The sequence below is a fragment of the Anas acuta genome, chromosome 22 (assembly GCF_963932015.1).
Source record: "Anas acuta chromosome 22, bAnaAcu1.1, whole genome shotgun sequence".
Classification (NCBI taxonomy): Eukaryota; Metazoa; Chordata; class Aves; order Anseriformes; family Anatidae; genus Anas; species Anas acuta.
The window spans coordinates 4133064-4151526 of record NC_089000.1 but is presented as its reverse complement, the minus strand read 5'-3'; the positions used below and the strand labels follow the sequence as shown (position 1 = coordinate 4151526).

At 40.5% G+C, this 18463-nt stretch overlaps 1 protein-coding gene across 2 annotated transcripts in view; it reads left to right on the top strand.

The window, feature by feature from the left end:
• The first annotated feature begins 268 nt into the window (after positions 1-268).
• The window catches only part of UBE4B (ubiquitination factor E4B), a 39134-nt gene continuing 20939 nt past the window's right edge, over positions 269-18463 (top strand). Inside the window, exons 1-8 of one of the 2 annotated variants that reach the window (XM_068658913.1) lie at positions 269-686; positions 6414-6600; positions 10544-10679; positions 11240-11327; positions 12977-13121; positions 13967-14195; positions 14649-15056; positions 15915-16028. In XM_068658913.1, coding sequence (XP_068515014.1) covers positions 663-686; positions 6414-6600; positions 10544-10679; positions 11240-11327; positions 12977-13121; positions 13967-14195; positions 14649-15056; positions 15915-16028 — 1331 coding nt within the window. In that variant the 5' untranslated portion in view covers positions 269-662. The remainder of the gene's footprint in view (positions 687-6413; positions 6601-10543; positions 10680-11239; positions 11328-12976; positions 13122-13966; positions 14196-14648; positions 15057-15914; positions 16029-18463) is intronic. The other variant, XM_068658914.1, reaches the window with a different exon arrangement.

Sequence of the window (18463 nt, the reverse complement as noted above, 5' to 3'; positions counted from 1 at the left end):
GACGTTTCCCCCATTTCCCCCGTTCCCCTCATGCCCACCTCAAACCCACCCCTCCCGGCCGCTGCCCCTCAGCACCGCCTTCTCTCCCCCCCCCCCCCCGTTGCCATGGCGCCACCAGGCCCCTCCCCTCCCTCCCTCCCTGCCCGCCACGACTCGCGGCCGCTCGGCCCCGCCCCTCGCGCTCTCCCCGCGCTCCCCGCCGCCTCCTCCCGGCCCTGCCATTGGCCGGCGCGGCGCGGGGCCCGGCATGCCCGCTGCCCTCGGCGGCCTCACGTGATCCCGCCGCAAGATGGCGGCCGCCGCCCTGTTGTTTTGATGAATAATCCCTGCGCGGGGCAGCGGCGGCGGCGGCGGCGCGGGCGGGGGCCGGGGCTGAGGGGAGCGGGTGGGGGGCGGCGGCTGCGGTTCCCCCTGGGCCGGCGGCGGAAGCGGCAGCAGCAGCAGCAGCCGAGCAGCGGGAGAGGGGCTCGGGGGCTGCGGTAGCAGCGGGTTTGGGGCGGGCGAGGCGAGGAGCGAGGCGAGGCGGCCCCGGCGATGCCCTTGTGAGGCGGCCCGGGGGGCTGAGGCGGCGGCGGCGGCGGCGGCAGAGCGCTCCCCCGGAGCTGCCCCGCGGCGGGGCGGAGGAAAGCGCCCTCGGTGCGGTCACCATTAAGAGGAAGGCGATGGAGGAGCTGAGCGCGGACGAGGTGAGGCTGGGAGAGCGGGGAGGGTGGGTTTCGGCCCCCCCCCAGGGCGGCCCCGCTGGGTCCTGAGGGGGAGATCCTGGTGGGATCCGTGCCCGCAGGGTGCTGCCAGCTTCGCCCCTTGCCTTCTCCCCATCTCCGACCCCCCCCGAGGCTTGTGGATGGGGTCTGGCTGCTGCTCTGCTGCCCGTCCCCCGCCTTCCGCCTGCCTGCCTCTGGAGGATGTCTTTGTGCTGAGCGACAGGCGTTGCGTGCGTCTTCTGCCTGTGATTTCAGAAAATAATTTCAGAAAGCTCTATCTTTTATGTAGTCAGCACCTAAAACATTGCTTTCTCGGGGTCTTTGCTGAAAAGCAAGGTGTGTGGGGGATCTTACATTGAATGTAGTTTTGCCTCGAAACAGGCTTGCCAATCTTTTGAGGCTTCCTTTTAATTTGCTCTTTTTCAATTTAACCTCTCATTCTTTCACTTCAAAGCCATAGGTGTTGTGCTCAGCATCAGACATGGAACTATTTCCAGTTTGTTCCCTTAAAAGGGTGCTCCCACTTTTTTTTTCTTTTTTTTTTTTTTTTTTAGTATAAACTAAGATCTTACGCTTTGCTTACATGTTGGTGGACTCTCAAATGAATTCTGCCATGGTGTTGATCAGGATGTAGGGAGTTTCCCACTATGCTGCCCAGTTCGTGTGCATCTTCAACTCTTCTCTCCCCTCCTTAAAATACGGGTTCATATCAAAGTGTGTTGTGTGTAATGTGTGGTTATCAGATCAGCTACAGCCTAGGCTTCTTGCTATAGTTGTACTCAAGGAAGATCAAAAGAAGTTATTTTTGTGCTGTACCGTATGTTATGGCTGGGTTGTAGATCAAGGTGACCACTGCCATCCCTCAGGTTTGTATTCCAAAAAGTTGTTTTGATTATGTTGTGCCTCGTGATTTAGCAATCCTGCTACGTTGCAGCAGGAACCGGGAGGAAATGCTTCATGCTGTTTATTTGATGAGGTCCTTACAGGCTAGGGAAGCACTGAGACAAGGAGCCCAATTCCGATGGTGGGGAGAGTGGGGTAGGATGCTAGTGTTGTCATCTCTGCCATGAAAAGGCATCTTTAATTTTATAGCTGTATTTTATGAGTGCTTTGTTTTCTTGTGATCCTTCCTATAAGCTGCGTCTTGATTATGAGGTGTTTTATGATTTTGGAGTTGTTTGATCTGTGTAAGCTTGTTTGTGTCACTGCTTCTGCAAGTCTCTGACATCATTCGGAGTGCTGCATTGTGAACTGAGGTTGCAGAAAATGAGCTCTCCGGCAGGGACTCATCCACCTATTCTGGCAAAATGTTTGTCCCAAGTGACTTGGAGTTTGCCCATGTCCTTCTAGTGCAGCTCAGCTAGGAACAGAACTGATTGGTCTTTTAGGTGATTGCTTCAGACAAGCTTAATCTTGTAGCGTTTTAAGAGAGTCGTGCTGTCACTTTTTATTGTTAATGGGCCCCTCATTGTAAAGGCAGAGCCAAGTCAATTTTAATACCACATCACCATTTACTGTTACTTGATGCAGTGGATCCTGCATCAGAATTGAACTGCATAGAAAAAGAGCCTTCTAAAATAGAAATGTCTTTATCTTACATACGTGTTCTATCTGAAAAAAACTTCTTATTTGGCATTAGCTGAAGGAGAAAAAACACTTAATTGATTATTTCCTTATATTGAAACATAATCAAGTATAACATTAACAGGTTTTAACTTTAAAAGAGGAGAGATGGGATTCAATTGATTAATGGCTTTGGTATTATAGAGTATATTATAACTTCAAGAAGTTATATACTTTTTTTCTCACTGATTTTTTTTTTGGTGTTTATTAAAGCAGTAAAGTTGTCTTTTAGTACAGACCATACTAAAATCTTTAGATAGGGAGAAAATTCATTTTCTGTGTATGAAACTTAACATCAGTGATAAATAACACAGTGAGAATAGGGACTGCATATAAAAAAGCAAAAGGAAACCAAGCATGGCATAAAGTGGGAAAGAATGATGTAAACTTAGCCTCTTTTTACATACGGTTTTTGAGTAGTTTAGCATTGTGCCTTCTGAGCATAGACCATGATCAGCATTCCTTAAAATCTATTAACATGCTGTAAAGGGTGCAAGAAAATAAAGGTAATCCATTCAAATTACCTCTTACTGTACAAATTTGGAGCTCTGCCATGCTTGTGGAAGGATAAAAATTTTCCTTAAAATCTCACTGAGCAGTTGCTACTGAAACAGCTGTTGACTCAGGACGTTTTATGCAAACAGGGTACGTGAACCTGAGGGACCAGTCCTCTTGCTTGTGTCTTTACTGGTTTGCTGTGTAATTGAATTATTGGTTAACTGTCTTTAGCAGGGTGCTATTTTAACATCTTTGTTGTAGTGTGCCCAGCTAAGAGTTGTTTACAAGTTCAGTAAGATCCAAAATGCATTTCTGAGCGTTACTATCCTGAGATACAGTCCAGATGTGTCCAGCAAAACCAGTACTAATTAAAAACACAATGTCCCGTTTCCATTCAGCCAATTAGATTTCTTCATTAACCCTTTAAAGCATATATTACGGAATTGTGCTCTGTAGGGAAGGTAGACTATGGAACAAAGAATGCCCATGGAGTAATTGGTCCCAAATAACTTGTCATTATTAGGTAACTTAACGATGTGTAACAGCCTGTCACAGGTCGCTAGTGCAAGTAGTTATTGCTGAGCTCAAGGGTTGGGTATTACCGAGGTACCCAAAATGTCCCTAACAAAACATTTAATACAAAAAACCCACGTGTTATTTCATGGTGATGTGGATAGTCACGTAACCCAAAATGAAACCAGGCCACTGACTTTGAACCCGCAATTCTAGCTTATGGTTGGTGTTGTGAGGAGGCAGGAGGTCAGGGCCTCATTTGGGCCCAGTACTGCACAAACACACTACATTGTCCAAGTCCCCATGTTGTGCCCCAAGCAGAAATTCTCTCTTATTCCCACATCTCAATGCTGTTCAGTCTCCAGACCCAAGTGATTTAATTTGGTAGAAGGTGTGCACTGGTTTTACGCTGTCTTCTCAGACCTCTCTTTCAGCCTGCAGCTTTCCCGTTCGAGAGTCATATCTCAAACCCCCATTTTTTCCTCTCTTACTTAAGTCTATAATCTTCAAATCAAATTTCAGATTTCCTTGAAAATATTATGTAAACCTAGAGGAATATGGTAACTGGGTATCTAGGAACCAAATCTGGTTTTTTAACCATCGTTAGATGTAACCTCCTTCATGAAATCTGTCTCTTTTTCAGTGTAAAAATATTCAGAATGTATTTATATTTTTATGTTAATTTGTTCAGCAGTAGGAAGGGTAAATATAATTTGTCTGTCATCCTTAAACGAGTAGGGAAAATCTTGTATTGCTTTAATTGCAGTATCTTATCTAAAAGCATCTTGGTGTCTCTGCAGGTTCCGCTGTTACCTCTGTCTTTTTTCAGAGTTTCTTCAGGGCAGTTGACAATCTGCAGTGTAGGTCCGTAAGAAGGATAGGTGCTTGCTTGATGGACTCAGAGTGACAAACAAACAGCAAAAGGTCCAGCTCGGTGTCCTGTTTCTAAAGCATTGATTGCAGCTGGTATTGACGTAACTTTGATGTTGATCTACTCCAGCTCTGTAGATGAAGAAATGTCGAGTGGCACAAAGGACCTCAATTATTTGCTTGAAGCTGGGAGATGATGAAGAGGATTTGTGCAAATTATACCTTGTGAGGGATATGAGCTTGTTTGAGTAATCAAGGTTTGACTGTATTTGAGAATAAATGATAAATAAGTTGATGAATATTAACATTTTGAATACATTTGTGTGTTCCTCATACAGTTCTAAATCTGGTGTTAGAAAGGAAATGGCTAGCAAGAAAGAATATCAACACTTGGGGAGGAGTTTCACATCACATTTATTTTTCTTGATCTCTGCATAACTTCTTAATTTTTCTCCTTCAGCCACTTCTGCATATATGGGGGGTTTGTGTGCATCTTAGTTTTTTTCCCCCTCTATTCCTGCTTGCTGTTCCACTATCTGAAAAACACAGTTATGGATTAGATGAATGATAAAGAAACAGCTTTTAAAAATTTAAATTAGCCCCCTAATTAGATTTCAATTCAGGTTGTTTAACTTGTTATATTTTAGCTTTGTGAGCTATGAACAATTCATTTGGATTCAGCAGTGGGGAAAATAGATATGGAGATGTGTGGCTGGCATGATCTCAGGTATGCCTCTGAGGAGTGAGAATTCTTTTGGTATTTTTTTTCTTCCAGATAACAATTCTGAGAGAGAAATTGAGATAACTTTTTAGATTTCTTTTTGAGAGACACTAGTATGTACAGTATCTACTTGTGACAAAACTAAACTGTTTATGCAATAATAAGCTCTCCTGTTTTGCTCAACGAGGAGGAGGAGTTAAACAGAAAAACACTATGATTAAAATGTATTAAGAGCAACAACAAAAAAGGATTTATTTTGTAGCTGCCCTCCATACTCGTGTGGTGACAGCACTCATGGTAGAGATGTTGTTCCAGACACTGTTTTCCCACAGTTTTTGAAGTCTGATTTAATTTGATCTGTTCTTCTTCCTCTTGGGGTAGATTTCACAGACCATTAAATGACTACAGTGATGTGGCATAGACATTGACTTGACACAAATCTTTTGTTCGCTCTTTCACTTGCTTGGCAGTTCTTCAGGATTATGAGCAGAGATGAAAACCGATATATTGCATTCAGCGCTCGGGCATCGGAACGCAAATAAGGAATAAAATGAATGGCTTAGTTTTGCTGGGTGTGGGCACCCTCGAATATGATGCTTTCATTTATCTGTAGCTGAAGCTTTTGTATTAGATCCTTTGAGGCAGCCTGTATAATTTTTTTTCATTTATGCTCCAAGCTTCATGGTCATAAGTTACAAGTTCTATAAGTTGTTCTGCCCATTTGTTTCTCATGCATCATATTAGTGCTGTGCAGTCACAGACTAATTTTAATAAATAGGTTCACAATAGTATACTGAAGTTAGATTTTTAAGGCAGATGCTACTACACCCTATTAGTAATGTGCAAAACCTGATTTTTTTAATTCAGTTTAGTTGAGCCTCTCCAGGTGATGAGAGGATGTAATTTACTGTCTTCAGTTTCTACTTGAGATGCTTCCATCCGGCAGTTGCCTGGTAGATTTTCCAGTGTTGTAGATCTGTTTCACGTGGTATTGGACAATGTTTTTTTTAATAATGTTCTGTTGGATCTTCTTAAGCAGAAGTTTTTATTAGTATTACGTGGTGTGAAATTAAGGCAAAGGTCATGTTCATATTATCCTTTTTATCAGATTAATGCCGTTTGTTTAATCAAATGCCAAAATAAAGCAGGAGGTGTGTTAGAGGTTTTGAAATAGCCGAATAGTAAATGTTAAACTTGTCTTACACAACTGTTTGAAGGACAAATTCTCAGTGCAGATGGTTTTCCAAGGCAGCAAATACATATGTTCAAAATAAACATCAGAGGTACTTTAATATTGTCACACAGAGCAAAGAATGGCAATAAGACTCAGCTACAGGTTATCAGGTAAAGCTGCTCTGTTTGCAGTGTTCCAGGAATAAATACCCATACCATGTGGGAGGTGCAAAGGGGGGAGACAGTGGGGTGTACATGTGTGTGCCCATGCAAATGAATTTGTGCATTTACGTTTGATTTCCTTTGTGCAGATCCGTCGAAGGCGCCTTGCTCGGTTGGCAGGCGGGCCGTCTTCCCAGCCGACCACACCACTTACATCACCGCAGAGAGAGACCCCGCCAGGACCACCTGCAGTCGCACCAACCCCGGGGCCATCCCATAGTCTAGGTCTAAATGTCCACAGCATGACCCCAGCTACCTCTCCAATTGGTGCATCAGGTAGGTTGATGTCTGAGTGACAACAATTTTTATTACATCTGTGCTGAAGGTTATTATGCAATTCCTTATGTTGAAAGCATGAATGCTATTGTTGTTTGTTCTGCTCTTACTAAAAATAATTTTCAGAAAGAAACATTCTAAAATAGTGACTGAAGGTACTCTGATTTCCATTTTCCAAAAAAATAAATGGTTAGATACAATTCTTCTCCAGGTATCAGTACACTATGGATGGTATTTAAAATCTTACCAAAGATTGCTAAGTTTGTAATACAGTTTGAAGTTGAGGAATATTACGGATAGAATGCCAGTCTACCAAGGAGCAATGAAAAAAGCTTTCCATTCTTGCAACACAGTTCTTAATGTTTGACTGCTACATATGATTTAACAATGAGTCCCAAGTTCATTTCTGATCTTTAATTACAAGCATTTGGTATAATAAAACATAGTGGGCTGTGACTTTGCATTTTCAAGAATAATATTTCAAGAAATATTTAAGAATAAATTATTTGCTTTCTTGTTTGTTACTTTGCAATGTTTTTGAAAAATCAAGGTTCTGACAATTCCAGTTTTTACCGCAGTGAGTACAAGTGTAATATATATAAATGACACTTACTTTGGAAGATATGAATAGTTCTTGATCTATTAAAGTTAGACAATGTAGAAAGCACGGAAAGTTGGGAGAGTCTCTGTAGAGAGGTCAAGACCGTATTCGTATATATAATGCCACTTTTGACCTAAAATATTTTGATTTACAATTGTGTATCTTGGAAATAGAAACAAATTGGCATGTTTCTGCAGTAAGGTGTTCTCATCTGCCAACTTGTTTGATGTGTTTTGTGTTGAGAGGGTCACAAAACCAATCTCACAACAAATACATCAAGATTGTTTTAAGCAGGTTTTCAATATGGTTTCTAATAATTTGATAGAAATAATTTTCTGATGATCCTCAGTAAGCATGCAGAAATCCTAATAAATTTGCTTTCTGAAATGTCATGTTTTTTGCTTCGGCAAGAACAATAAATTGAGATTTCTAGTCTTCTGGTAGCTTGTAAATGAATTATTTACAGTGCTGCTCTGAGATATCTGGAAGGCACTGCTTTCTGCTTATTTTGCTGTCTTTTATCCAGGGCAGGCCAGAGAAAAGTTACCAAAAGCATTTCCTGAGCAAAGCACATTGCAGTTGGAATTTAACACTGCATATTGTCCTCATGATTATATACAGCAACCCAGAAGCAAAGGTGTCTTTTATTTCACTTATTTATTTTACGAATAGTGCAGAGTTCACTTGCTGCGTTCACTCATCCTGTGGTTACATGACTATTTTAATCCCTCTTAGGTCCGGCCCTTGCTGAAAGGAGTGTTTCTCTCTGCCTCTCGCTCTGCTGTCAGTAGCAACTCTGTGGTGAGGTGGATTGTGGACTTGATCCAGGTGGAAACTAACCCACAAAAAAAATTAATGGCTAGTTTTCAAACAGATGAGGTCCTGATCCATCTTACTGCACAACTGTATAAACACAAATGCCAACAGAACAGGACGTGTGGAAACGCTTACCTGAGGGTAGAAATGTTCATACATTGGCGAACAGGTTTGTTGTGGTTTAAAGTGGTCTTACAGTTAAGACCTTAGAGACTTTTGTTTAACGAGTTCATCCATCTGCACTGGACAGTTGCTAAATACACAGACTGGACTGTTTGATCACCAGCAACAGAAGGTATCTAGCCAGTCTAGTGTTTGCTTCCTGGAGTGCCAGTCATAGCGGCAATTCAATAAGGCGTGATTTTTTTCATCAGGATAAGGGATATGGTGAAATTTGGGAATAAATCAAGAAAAAATCTTGACAACTGATTATCTGCTGTATTTGTTCAGCATAAACGAGGACTTGGCTAACGCTGTGTGGTTTGCAGGAGTTCCTTTGCAGCAGTAGACTGAAATGACTGCAGAGGATTTAAAACCATTTGGATGTACAGAAAGCAGCCCCATCAGAATAATGTCCTTGGAAGCATCTGTTTTTGTAAGGAGTTGCATGTCACGATGAGATCAGATTCGTGCATTGGTTTCATGGAAAGTGTGATCATTTATTTTGTGTGCACTTCAAAAATATTTTGGAGAGCCTAAAAATAGTGCCTCATGGACAGCCACGCGTACTGGGTGTGTGGTCTTTGTAACTTTTACAAGTCCTTGCATGCTGTTGTGCTTAAAGAGGCCGGGTACTGACTGCTGCAGTGCAGTGGGTAAAGTACATTTACCTGGCAGACAGACCCTAAAAGAATGTAGGACAGCGTGCTCTTCACCACGATAACCCATGTTTGCTCTAGTACCCTTATCCACTGAGCTGGGAAGGAGGAGGAGGTGAAAGGATTGTGCCTTGGTATGACTCGAGGAAGACTGCCTCTTTATAACTGATGTGCTGAAAGAGAGCAGGGCTGTCACTGGGATATCTTAAATCAGAGACATGCTGGAATACCCTCCTGAAGCCAGCCTTCCCCTGCCATGGATATTGTTTCCGCTAGGTGCTACCTGCGGGGAAACTGCATCACTGAAGTTCTGCTATTGAAAGTTGCCTTTATATAGATATAACCCGATTGAGCTGAGCAACTTAGTTCAGAGGATGCATTTGGTGTTTCTGTATCCTTGGGTTTCGGGAAGAGACGGTGCTGGGGGGTTTGGGTCTGTGCCTCCTGCAAGGGCTTGTGGTGTCAGAGCTGTAAGAGCCATCCCTGCAATCCTGGGACTGGAGGAAATAGAAACACCAGTTCTAAATGGACAGCTTGATGTTTTCCTGCTTCCTGGGTGAAATATTTCATAGACATTTAACATTGGTAAATAGGTGCTTAAGCAAAACCTAACTTTCTTGAAGGAGTGATAATATCCAGTTAGAGCCTGAAAGATACTAAGCAAAACAAAGAAACTTTAAACAAACTGGAGTAAAATTATAAGTCAAAGGACTTTGTGGTGGATGCAAGTTACTTACGCATTCTAGCAAGGTGCTCTTAGGTGTCTTCAGCTACAGAAGGTGGCTGTTTAGGTAATCTGCTTGTTCAGTTCTTTTCTGAATACCAGTGCAAATTAATTGACCTCACCCTCTTTTCCACTTTTTACGTGAAGATCGCAGTGTTTTCTGGATACTGACTAATTTCCAACTTAAATAAGGAGGAGTTAAATATAAAATGTTCTTAAGCACAGGGAAGTGGAACAGGAGTTTCAGAGTGGTACAATGAAGCAACTTATCCTACTTCCCATGCTGAATATCTAGTTGTTCTTCAGCAAACTGTTTCAGTGATGTCCCTTTAAACTAGCTGTTGTTTTTTTTAACTTAATTTTTAACATCTGTATGGACTTTTTTTTTTAAATTAACCCCTGTTTCAAAATCCCACTGAAAGCAGACTTGCTCTTCAGTGGTCACCTTTACGTGTTCCATGTATGTTGTGTTTTAGGATATAGATTTGATGTTCACTTCTCACCTGATGAGGCTGGAAACAGAAGGATGCACATGAGTGAAAGGCTATAGTTTTTTGTTTGTTTTTTTTTTTGAACACTGTTTTAAGTCCATGCTAATTCATTAACTGTGCTGGAGTCAAGTTTAAGTATTCGTCAAGCCTGACATCATTCACTTAGCTAGACCATATCAGATTTTAAGTCCAGACAGTTTTCCAGCACTTTTTATTATGGGAGTGAGTCTCTGAGCATTCATGGATGCAAATTGAATTTTGTTCTGTGTTATAATGCAGGTAAGCATTACTATATTGCTGCTGCAAAGGGAAATAGAAAATGTCATTATCTTTAGTCAAATGTGATTATTATTAACGTTTATTTCCTAATACATTACTAAGAATGCCTAACAGTTGTACTGAAGAACAGAATTCCCTCTCCCTTTCCATCAAAGGGATTGTGTAGTGCCTTCTTATCTCTGCAGTAGTAATCTTGCTGGTGTCTTTTCTTTAGGAGTAGCCCACCGAAGCCAGAGCAGCGAAGGAGTGAGTTCACTCAGCAGTTCTCCATCTAACAGCCTTGAAACACAATCTCAATCTCTCTCTCGGTCTCAGAGCATGGATATTGATAGTGTCTCCTGTGAGAAAAGGTAAAAATAATAAGAAAGAAAGCAGTTTGTATAAGCCAGAAAATGTTGCACTGTGCTAATCATCAAAACCATTTACACAGGAAAATATTCTGCTGTTTCTCACTTCCAGCCATGTTAATACAATAGGTTCAAATGCTTAAGTATGACACACTGTTTAGACCATTGTGATGTTTTTTCTAGTCTGTCTTAGATGGTAATTCCTTACCTGAAATGATAAAAGACAAAGCATCATCTCAGACATCAAATGATGAGCATGTCTGTTGGGGATGATTCAACTATTCTATTTAAAAAAGAAAAGATTATGGAATGTGATAGCAATGTGGTTTGTATTGCCTGCTGAAGAAATTTACTATTGTGTTTCTTGAATTCAAAATAAATGTAACAGGAGAAGCATTTATCAACTAGTGACTTTTAATTGCTCTTTGTGCATATGTCCACTGCTGTTACATTGGCTCTTTCTTGGCTGCTTAAGGTGATGTTCCTTTGGTCAGCATCATACAGAGGACTGTCTGCAGCTTTCTGCAAGTTAATGGACTTTTTCCTCTTATTTCCACTTACAGCATGTCCCAGGTAGATGTGGATTCAGGAATCGAAAACATGGAGGTTGATGAGAATGATCGCAGAGAGAAGAGGAGTCTGACAGATAAGGTTAGCCCATTATGTTGGCTGTTCTCTTCTAGACTACATATGTAGATTATTGCAACATCAAGCTTCAGGATTTCATGGCATGGTTGTTCAAATCATGCAATTTGCAGTTAAGTGTTGTTTGTTTTTTTTTTTTTCAATGTAGCATATGCTTCCCTTATGTAAAACCTTATTTGTTTTATGAAGACTTCACCTCAGACTTGATAAATTCTGCCTTCTCTTCTACTGCTAAGTTTTCCCTCGCTGGCATAACCTTACGTGGCTACTTTTACAGATAGGTTTGCCATCTGTAATATTCCTGATGTTTCCCAGGTGTTTTCTTCTTTCTTAAAAATTAAACTTTCTTACTAGAAGTCTGTGTAGGTAAGCATCCCAAATAGTGGAATTGAAACAGGAGCCAGGGGTTTAGGATGGAGGACTGATGCAGAACGTTAGTTTACAGTGAGTTCAGCTATCTCCCTGTTTTCAACACTTCCTTTTGAGAAGATGGAACTAACTTTCAGATATCACCAGTGAAAAACTTCTTCACTGTTTCTCATTGAAATTTGCCTGAAGAAAAAAAACAACCTCCAAACCTCTAAGATGTCTGGATTTTCTCAAAAATAGGTTTATGAATGATTTCTGAAAACTCTGAGGAAAAATACTTTATGTATCCTGCAACAGTGACCTATTATTGTCCAGATCTATTTTTTAATATGCAGTATTAAGAAGGAACACTTTCTAAGATACTTCTGAAGAATGTTGCAGATTATTTTTGTAGCTTTTAAAAGTCGACTAAGTGCCACTTCAAATATAAGCTGAAATAATGCTATGTAATAAGATTTTGTTCTTAACGATATTATATGAAAGTAAATAAGAATATTTAACTATCAAGGATTACACAGGAGGTAAAACCATTTAAAGTAGAAAAAGGAAGAAAGCATGTACAAAGATTTAATTCGCTTCTGAGATAGTCCTCTTTGTCATTGGGTTTTAAGGCCCTTGTGAAATAAAACCACAAAGAAATGGGACATCAGCGTGGTGGAGAGAATTTTCTACAATTCTTGCAGCGCTCATTAGATGCCTTTGTTTATTCCTGCACTGTCAGTAATAAGCTCAGTTGGTAAAAGCCTGGCTTAAAGCCATCTAGCAATAACCCTGCTGCAGAATCCTTTCCAGTCAATTCCTAGCTGCAAACAGGGCAGCTGGACAGCTTGCATTGTGCTACTGTGAAATAAATAGCTTGGAATCAAGGACAGTCTTGAAAGGGGGGGGGGGTCAGCGGAGAGTCAAGTGAAGCTTTGCACACTTGGCTCAATTCCTCTTAACTTTTTGGTGTCTCCAAATGTGTAAGTGAATAGACAGCGTGGTCCTCACTTAAGAGCGAAAAATGTTCCAGTTATCAGCATTCTTATTATACCATTTTTTAATGTGTTTGGGGAATTTGCTTACTGCTGGTATAGTGTATTTCTGCTACATCTTTTCTGCATCATGTTTCCTTTTTTCTCTAAACTGACAGATATCTGCATTCCTTGATAAATATGCCAAATCTTCCATTGAGAGTTAGTCCGAAGCTATTTAAAGAAGACCTGCATCTGATAAAATTGTGACTTGACCAGTACAGTTGTAATTAATGTAAATAAGTTAACTTCTTTTCTCCCCCTCTAACCAAGGAACCTCTGTCTGGGTCTGAAGTATCTGAGGAGCAAGCTTTACAGCTGGTCTGTAAGATCTTCAGAGTCTCTTGGAAGGACCGAGACAGAGATGTTATATTCCTGAATTCCCTCTCTGCTCAGTTTAAGCAGAACCCAAAAGAAGGTAGGAATCCAAGCTGTTATTATTGTTAGAGGTGGTTTCAGTTGAGTGGCACGTTTCCTCCCCTTATCTTTAGCTTTTTGTATTTTTGCTGTGAGCCACCTACTTGCAGTCTTTGTTTGATTTCAAGAGTAGGAGGAAGGTGCATCTGCAGTCAGCAGATGTACCAGGAAATGGAATTCCCAAGAAGAAACATGGGACAGCTTGGTCGTAGTTCTTGTTGTAGTCAATTGCTATGATCTTGCTAGTTATTTCTTCTGTTGTGAGACTACTGTGCTGATACTGTCATGCTGTTGGATTTTTTTCAGAAAACTTTTACTGACTTAATAGGTTATCTTGAATCATAGCTGACATTTATAGAAATCTAGCAGTTTATTTGATAAGCTAACAATTTCTGATTATTTTATATGATTTATATTTTGTCAGCTGTAATATATGACCAGAATGAAACTTGTTTTTATATGTAGGCATGTGTAGATTGTGTCATTTTGTGTTGTTTTTCTTTGTTTTATGACATACCCTTTCTCATGCAGTGCCAGGGTGGGAGTATGTGAGAGGGATGGACAAGGCAACTCTGTTAATGAGTAGTAGCACCGTTTGGTCATGTATGATCTTTGGTACTTCCTATGACAGTTGAATTCTTGTGTGGTTGTAATTTCGGAACCTAGTTAATATAGACAACTGTAGTTACCATATTTATAAATGTAAATTTAATAATTTGCTTTTTGCCAAGAGCAGCACTGTTTTCACACATGTAAATCACTGTCCTTTTTGGTTGAAATCTCTGACTAATGTGTTGTTGAAGACAATAGATAAGGGTACTAAATCTCTGCTTTTATTCTTTACAGTGTTTTCAGATTTTAAAGACTTGATCGGACAAATTTTGATGGAAGTACTGATGATGTCCACCCAGTCAAGGGATGAAAACCCATTTGCCAGTCTGACAGCTACATCACAGCCAATTGCTGCAACTGCCCGGTCTCCTGACAGAAGCCTAATTTTAAACACGGGCTCCAACCCAGGAACCAGCCCTATGTTCTGTAACGTGGGCTCCTTTGGTTCCAGTTCATTATCCAGGTGACTTCTGATTATAACTGGATATTGATTTCACTTTAATATTGATTGGTAGACTTAGAGAGGCATAGAAGTGTCCCAAGAACCATAAATAGAATAGATATTAAAAGTTCTTCATTCTTTTTCATGTGATTGTTTCCCTGCAGTCTCACCCTTTTTTGTTGCATTGCTGTGGCTAGAAGCATATTTGACAGATTAAAGCCATGTAGGTCATTCCATCCATGAAGTATTCCTAACATACATCAGCAAAGGCTGTGGATCTTAATGTGTAGATAGTGACGTAGTTTTATTCAACATTAATAAAAAGGACTAATGTGTGTGAGCTGCAGAGCTATAGCTGAAGACTCAACAGAAGGGGAAGGGCATCTGCTGCTCATTTGATCTTTTTCACCCTTTTTCTTCATATCCTAAAACATTGCTTTTTTGTTTTTTCTTCTTCCCCTGTAACTGGTTTAGTCTCTATGGGACTAGTCCAGCTCCTACTACCAATTTCACAAGCTATGTACCAATGACTGGTTCATCTCTTACCCCACCAGCCAGTTCAGTTGCCACCACCTCTGTGCCTTCCATTACTGTCAGCTCTCACCTGACAGCAACAAGCCCTTCTTGGATGCAGCCTTCCTCTCCGAGGTACCGGCCGTACACTGTTACCCATTCTGGAGGCTTTTCAGCTTCTGTCCCGCGTTCCTTGAATATTTCCATCCCACCTAGTTCACCAAGTCCTTCGGTCATGGCTGCGAGCCCTCCAGCCATGCCAGTCACCGCATCCAGACAGCGACCCACAACAATGGGTCCGCCTTTGTTTACTGCTTCACCCAGTACCTCGCGCAGGCGTTCGTCTTTACTGAACAGGATTCCTTCTAGGTATTTCACAAGAACACAAGAGTGCGTTTCATGTGTGCAGTGCAGGGTGTGGCATGATCTTGCAATTTGGAAGAACTTATGTTTGTGCCGAGCTCACCCTACTCACCCAGAGATGATTTCTGCATTTCGGTTTGCACTAACACATTGACTTGCTAACAAGCTGTCTTTGCCAAGATGTTAAAGCTGCTTCTGTGAGCATTTGAGGTGGATGTTATTACTTTAAAGGTAGCAATATTGTTTTGATTTTCTCCGCTTTTTACATCCATCCCAGCTAAACTTAACTTTCCGTTCAGTTGTTACTGCTGGATAGTAAACCAAGCAGACCTCCTGCTTTGAAAGCAGTTTTCTCAGTAGGGCTTCAGTCGATTTGATGAAAGCTGTTACTTGCTGGGCTGTGTTAGATTTGATTCTCTAGTGCCTACATTTAAATTACAGATTAGCCTGTTTCTGTAGGCTGGGCCAAGTACTGCATTTTCTCTCTGGCTGCTCCTAGAATCCCCATTCGCTGCAGGGGGGAAAAATGGAAAGGCAAGGTCTTGGAACCACTGCTTCATAGCTCAGTAGCTTACAATTGTAATACTGTTCAGTGATATCTAAATATTCCCACTTCAGCCATATTCTTTACAAGGCCTTCAAAATTTAAGTTTTTGGTTTGTGACTGTGTGGTGTTTGGATACATGAATAACTTGCAATAGTGCCATGGAGCATGTTAGTATAGTCTTGGTTTTTACTAATGTGGGGTTATCCATTGCCTGCATGTTTAGGAAGATGTTTTTTGGCAGACTTGCAAAGAAAAGTTGTGTACTATTTTTGGCTTAAAAAAATATCTGATGGCCTTTTTCATTTCTGTTGTGGTAGTATATACGAGAACCCTTTCTCCCTCCTCTTCCTTGCCGTTTCTGATGTGTCTGAGGACAGTAGTGATGAAGAAAATGAAGATGATGATTTTTCTTGTGTCCAGTTTGGGTCCAGGTATTGGAGACAGAGAATGTAACCTGCATGTCTGGTTGCCTAGGCACTAACAGTATGTGCAGCGTCAAGTGTTTCTCAGAGTAACTTGGGAAATGAGTAGAGCCGAGCAGCTGACTGGGATGGTTTTTAAGATGGTATAAACATGGATAATGAATGCTAGTTAGTCAGCTATTTTTTTTGAAGAGATGACTAAGATAAAGGAAATGTTAATCATGCTGCCTTTTAAGTTTAATGAGCATGGTTTCTGAAATGATGCTTGAGTTGAACTCCTCGTTGACTATGAGAAGGAATATTATTCACTCATGGCTGTAATTTTAAAACCAGTGGTACATCTTGTTGATGTTTTCCTACTAAAAAGTTGGAAAATGAGGACAAATATTAAGATATGGTGGCAAATAGCCAGTTGATGCAATCACGATCATTTTGTCTCAGATTCGTTGCTGTTTGGCACCTGAGAATCTCTTCTCTAGCCTATAAAGAAAATAAACCTGAAAGTTGGACCCCCTGGGGACTGTGATTGTTTTTGAGATGCTGGGTAGTAGAAGCTGATGTAGCTGGAACAGCCACGAATGGAGGGAAGAAAAGAGCAGAATATTTTTGAAACAAGCTTAGGAGTCATATAGCAAAAACCTTTTACTCTGCAAAATGAGGATTGTTATTAGTTCTGTCTGGAGGCTAGCCAGGTAGTTGTGCAAAAATAACACAACCTACAGAACACTTCATGTGCCAAGGAAAAAAAAAAAGCTTTTGGAAATGTAATGTGGGGTAGGATCTCTAGTTTTACATCCCATTGCAGAGTAATATTGCAATGTCTTGGCACGTACAGAAGTGTTTTCGTATGAGGGGTGAATTTTTGATGTGAAAAAATGAGCAGCCCTCCTACAAGGTTGTTTGTCATATCCAAGTGATTTGTGTTCTTTCTCTGGCTGTTGGTGCAAGTGATTCTTTCTTCTCCCATTAAAATTTGACATTCATCAGCTTCATCATATGCACCAAAATTCCCAAAGCAATGCCCATTTGTCTTGTATCAATCCAAATTGGAGAAAGGGAATAAATGTTATATAAAAACCCATATATTTTAGGAAGACTCTGCGAAGTGATACCTCTATAGTCTTGCTAGTATTTTGACTATTTTCTATGATCATTCAGGTTCCTGATTATGATTGATAGTACTTTGGAGGTGCCTTATGGCTGGCCACATTGTCTTATTCTAATACACAGAGCCAGTGACAGGTTACAAATGTTTCTGTTGAACAAATGTGATGAAAAGAATTTTTTAGGACTTGCAATCCCTGTTCAAGTATTTCAGTTATAGCAAGTCAGGGAAAGCTAACTGCTCAAGCCTTTTAAAATTGGCTAGGTGCAGGCTTTAGGAAATATCTTGGGCTATTAGGGAATGCCCTAAAACTAGGTATGAGATAAATCTTTTCTCCACCCCCCACTAGCATTTCTATCCATGACTGTTCTTGTGGTATGTTGGGACACTACTGATAAGTCAGTTAATTAGAAGACCTTCCAGTTGCCTCTCCTCTTTTCCATACCAGTCTAAATTCAGCAGAGGGAACTCAATAGCAGAGGTTTAGACCTTTGTGTGTGTGCATGTACATGGAATTTAGGATTGTTTTTCACCATTGTTTTGTTTAATGCTTTTGCTGTTAGCAATTTAATGTAAATATTGGATTGAGTTGCATGGCCTTTGGTAAGGATTCCTGAGGTTGCTATGCTTCTGGAATCTTGGTTTCTATATTATGTCCTGGCATTCTACAGCAGTAGATGTTAGTTAAATTATGAACACAGTGACTATACAATTACGCAGCAACTGCATTCTGAAAATACCAAGGCATTCAATACGTTTGTAGGGGATGTATGAGCTCTGCGTTGGAATAATTTCAGTTACTGCTGCAGTGAAATCATTACCAGAATGACTAACTACAGAAATAGTAATTTTGTAAATAAATAGATTTTCTTAAAGGGGTAATTTTTAAGCTGAGTGTGAGAAGTCAGAGGTTCTGTTTCTCTTAGAATCATAGAACCATGACGTTGTTCCTTAGAACCATAGAATCATATAAGAGACAATAGAGAACTGATGCATGGTTTCATTGTGACCCAGTACTATTTTATTAGAGCTACATTTTATGTGTATTAGTTTCAGCTGAATAGCTGAAAACAATTTCTCTCTGCAAAAGAGACTTCTGCTCCTAGAAGTTACATTTCTTCAGATGCTCAGCTACCAGATACTTCACAAGTAATAACCTTTATGCAATTCATTGGTTGGACTGCAAACCGTACCTATTAGTTTTGTAAAGAAGAAAACAATTTGTTTTGTAGGAAATCCCAGTTTTGATGCAATTTGTAGTTGTATCCATATTTTTGTAAAGCTGCATCTAAGGAAAAATGCTCTTATTTCTAAATTTAAGGTTTGGGGCTTTTAAATT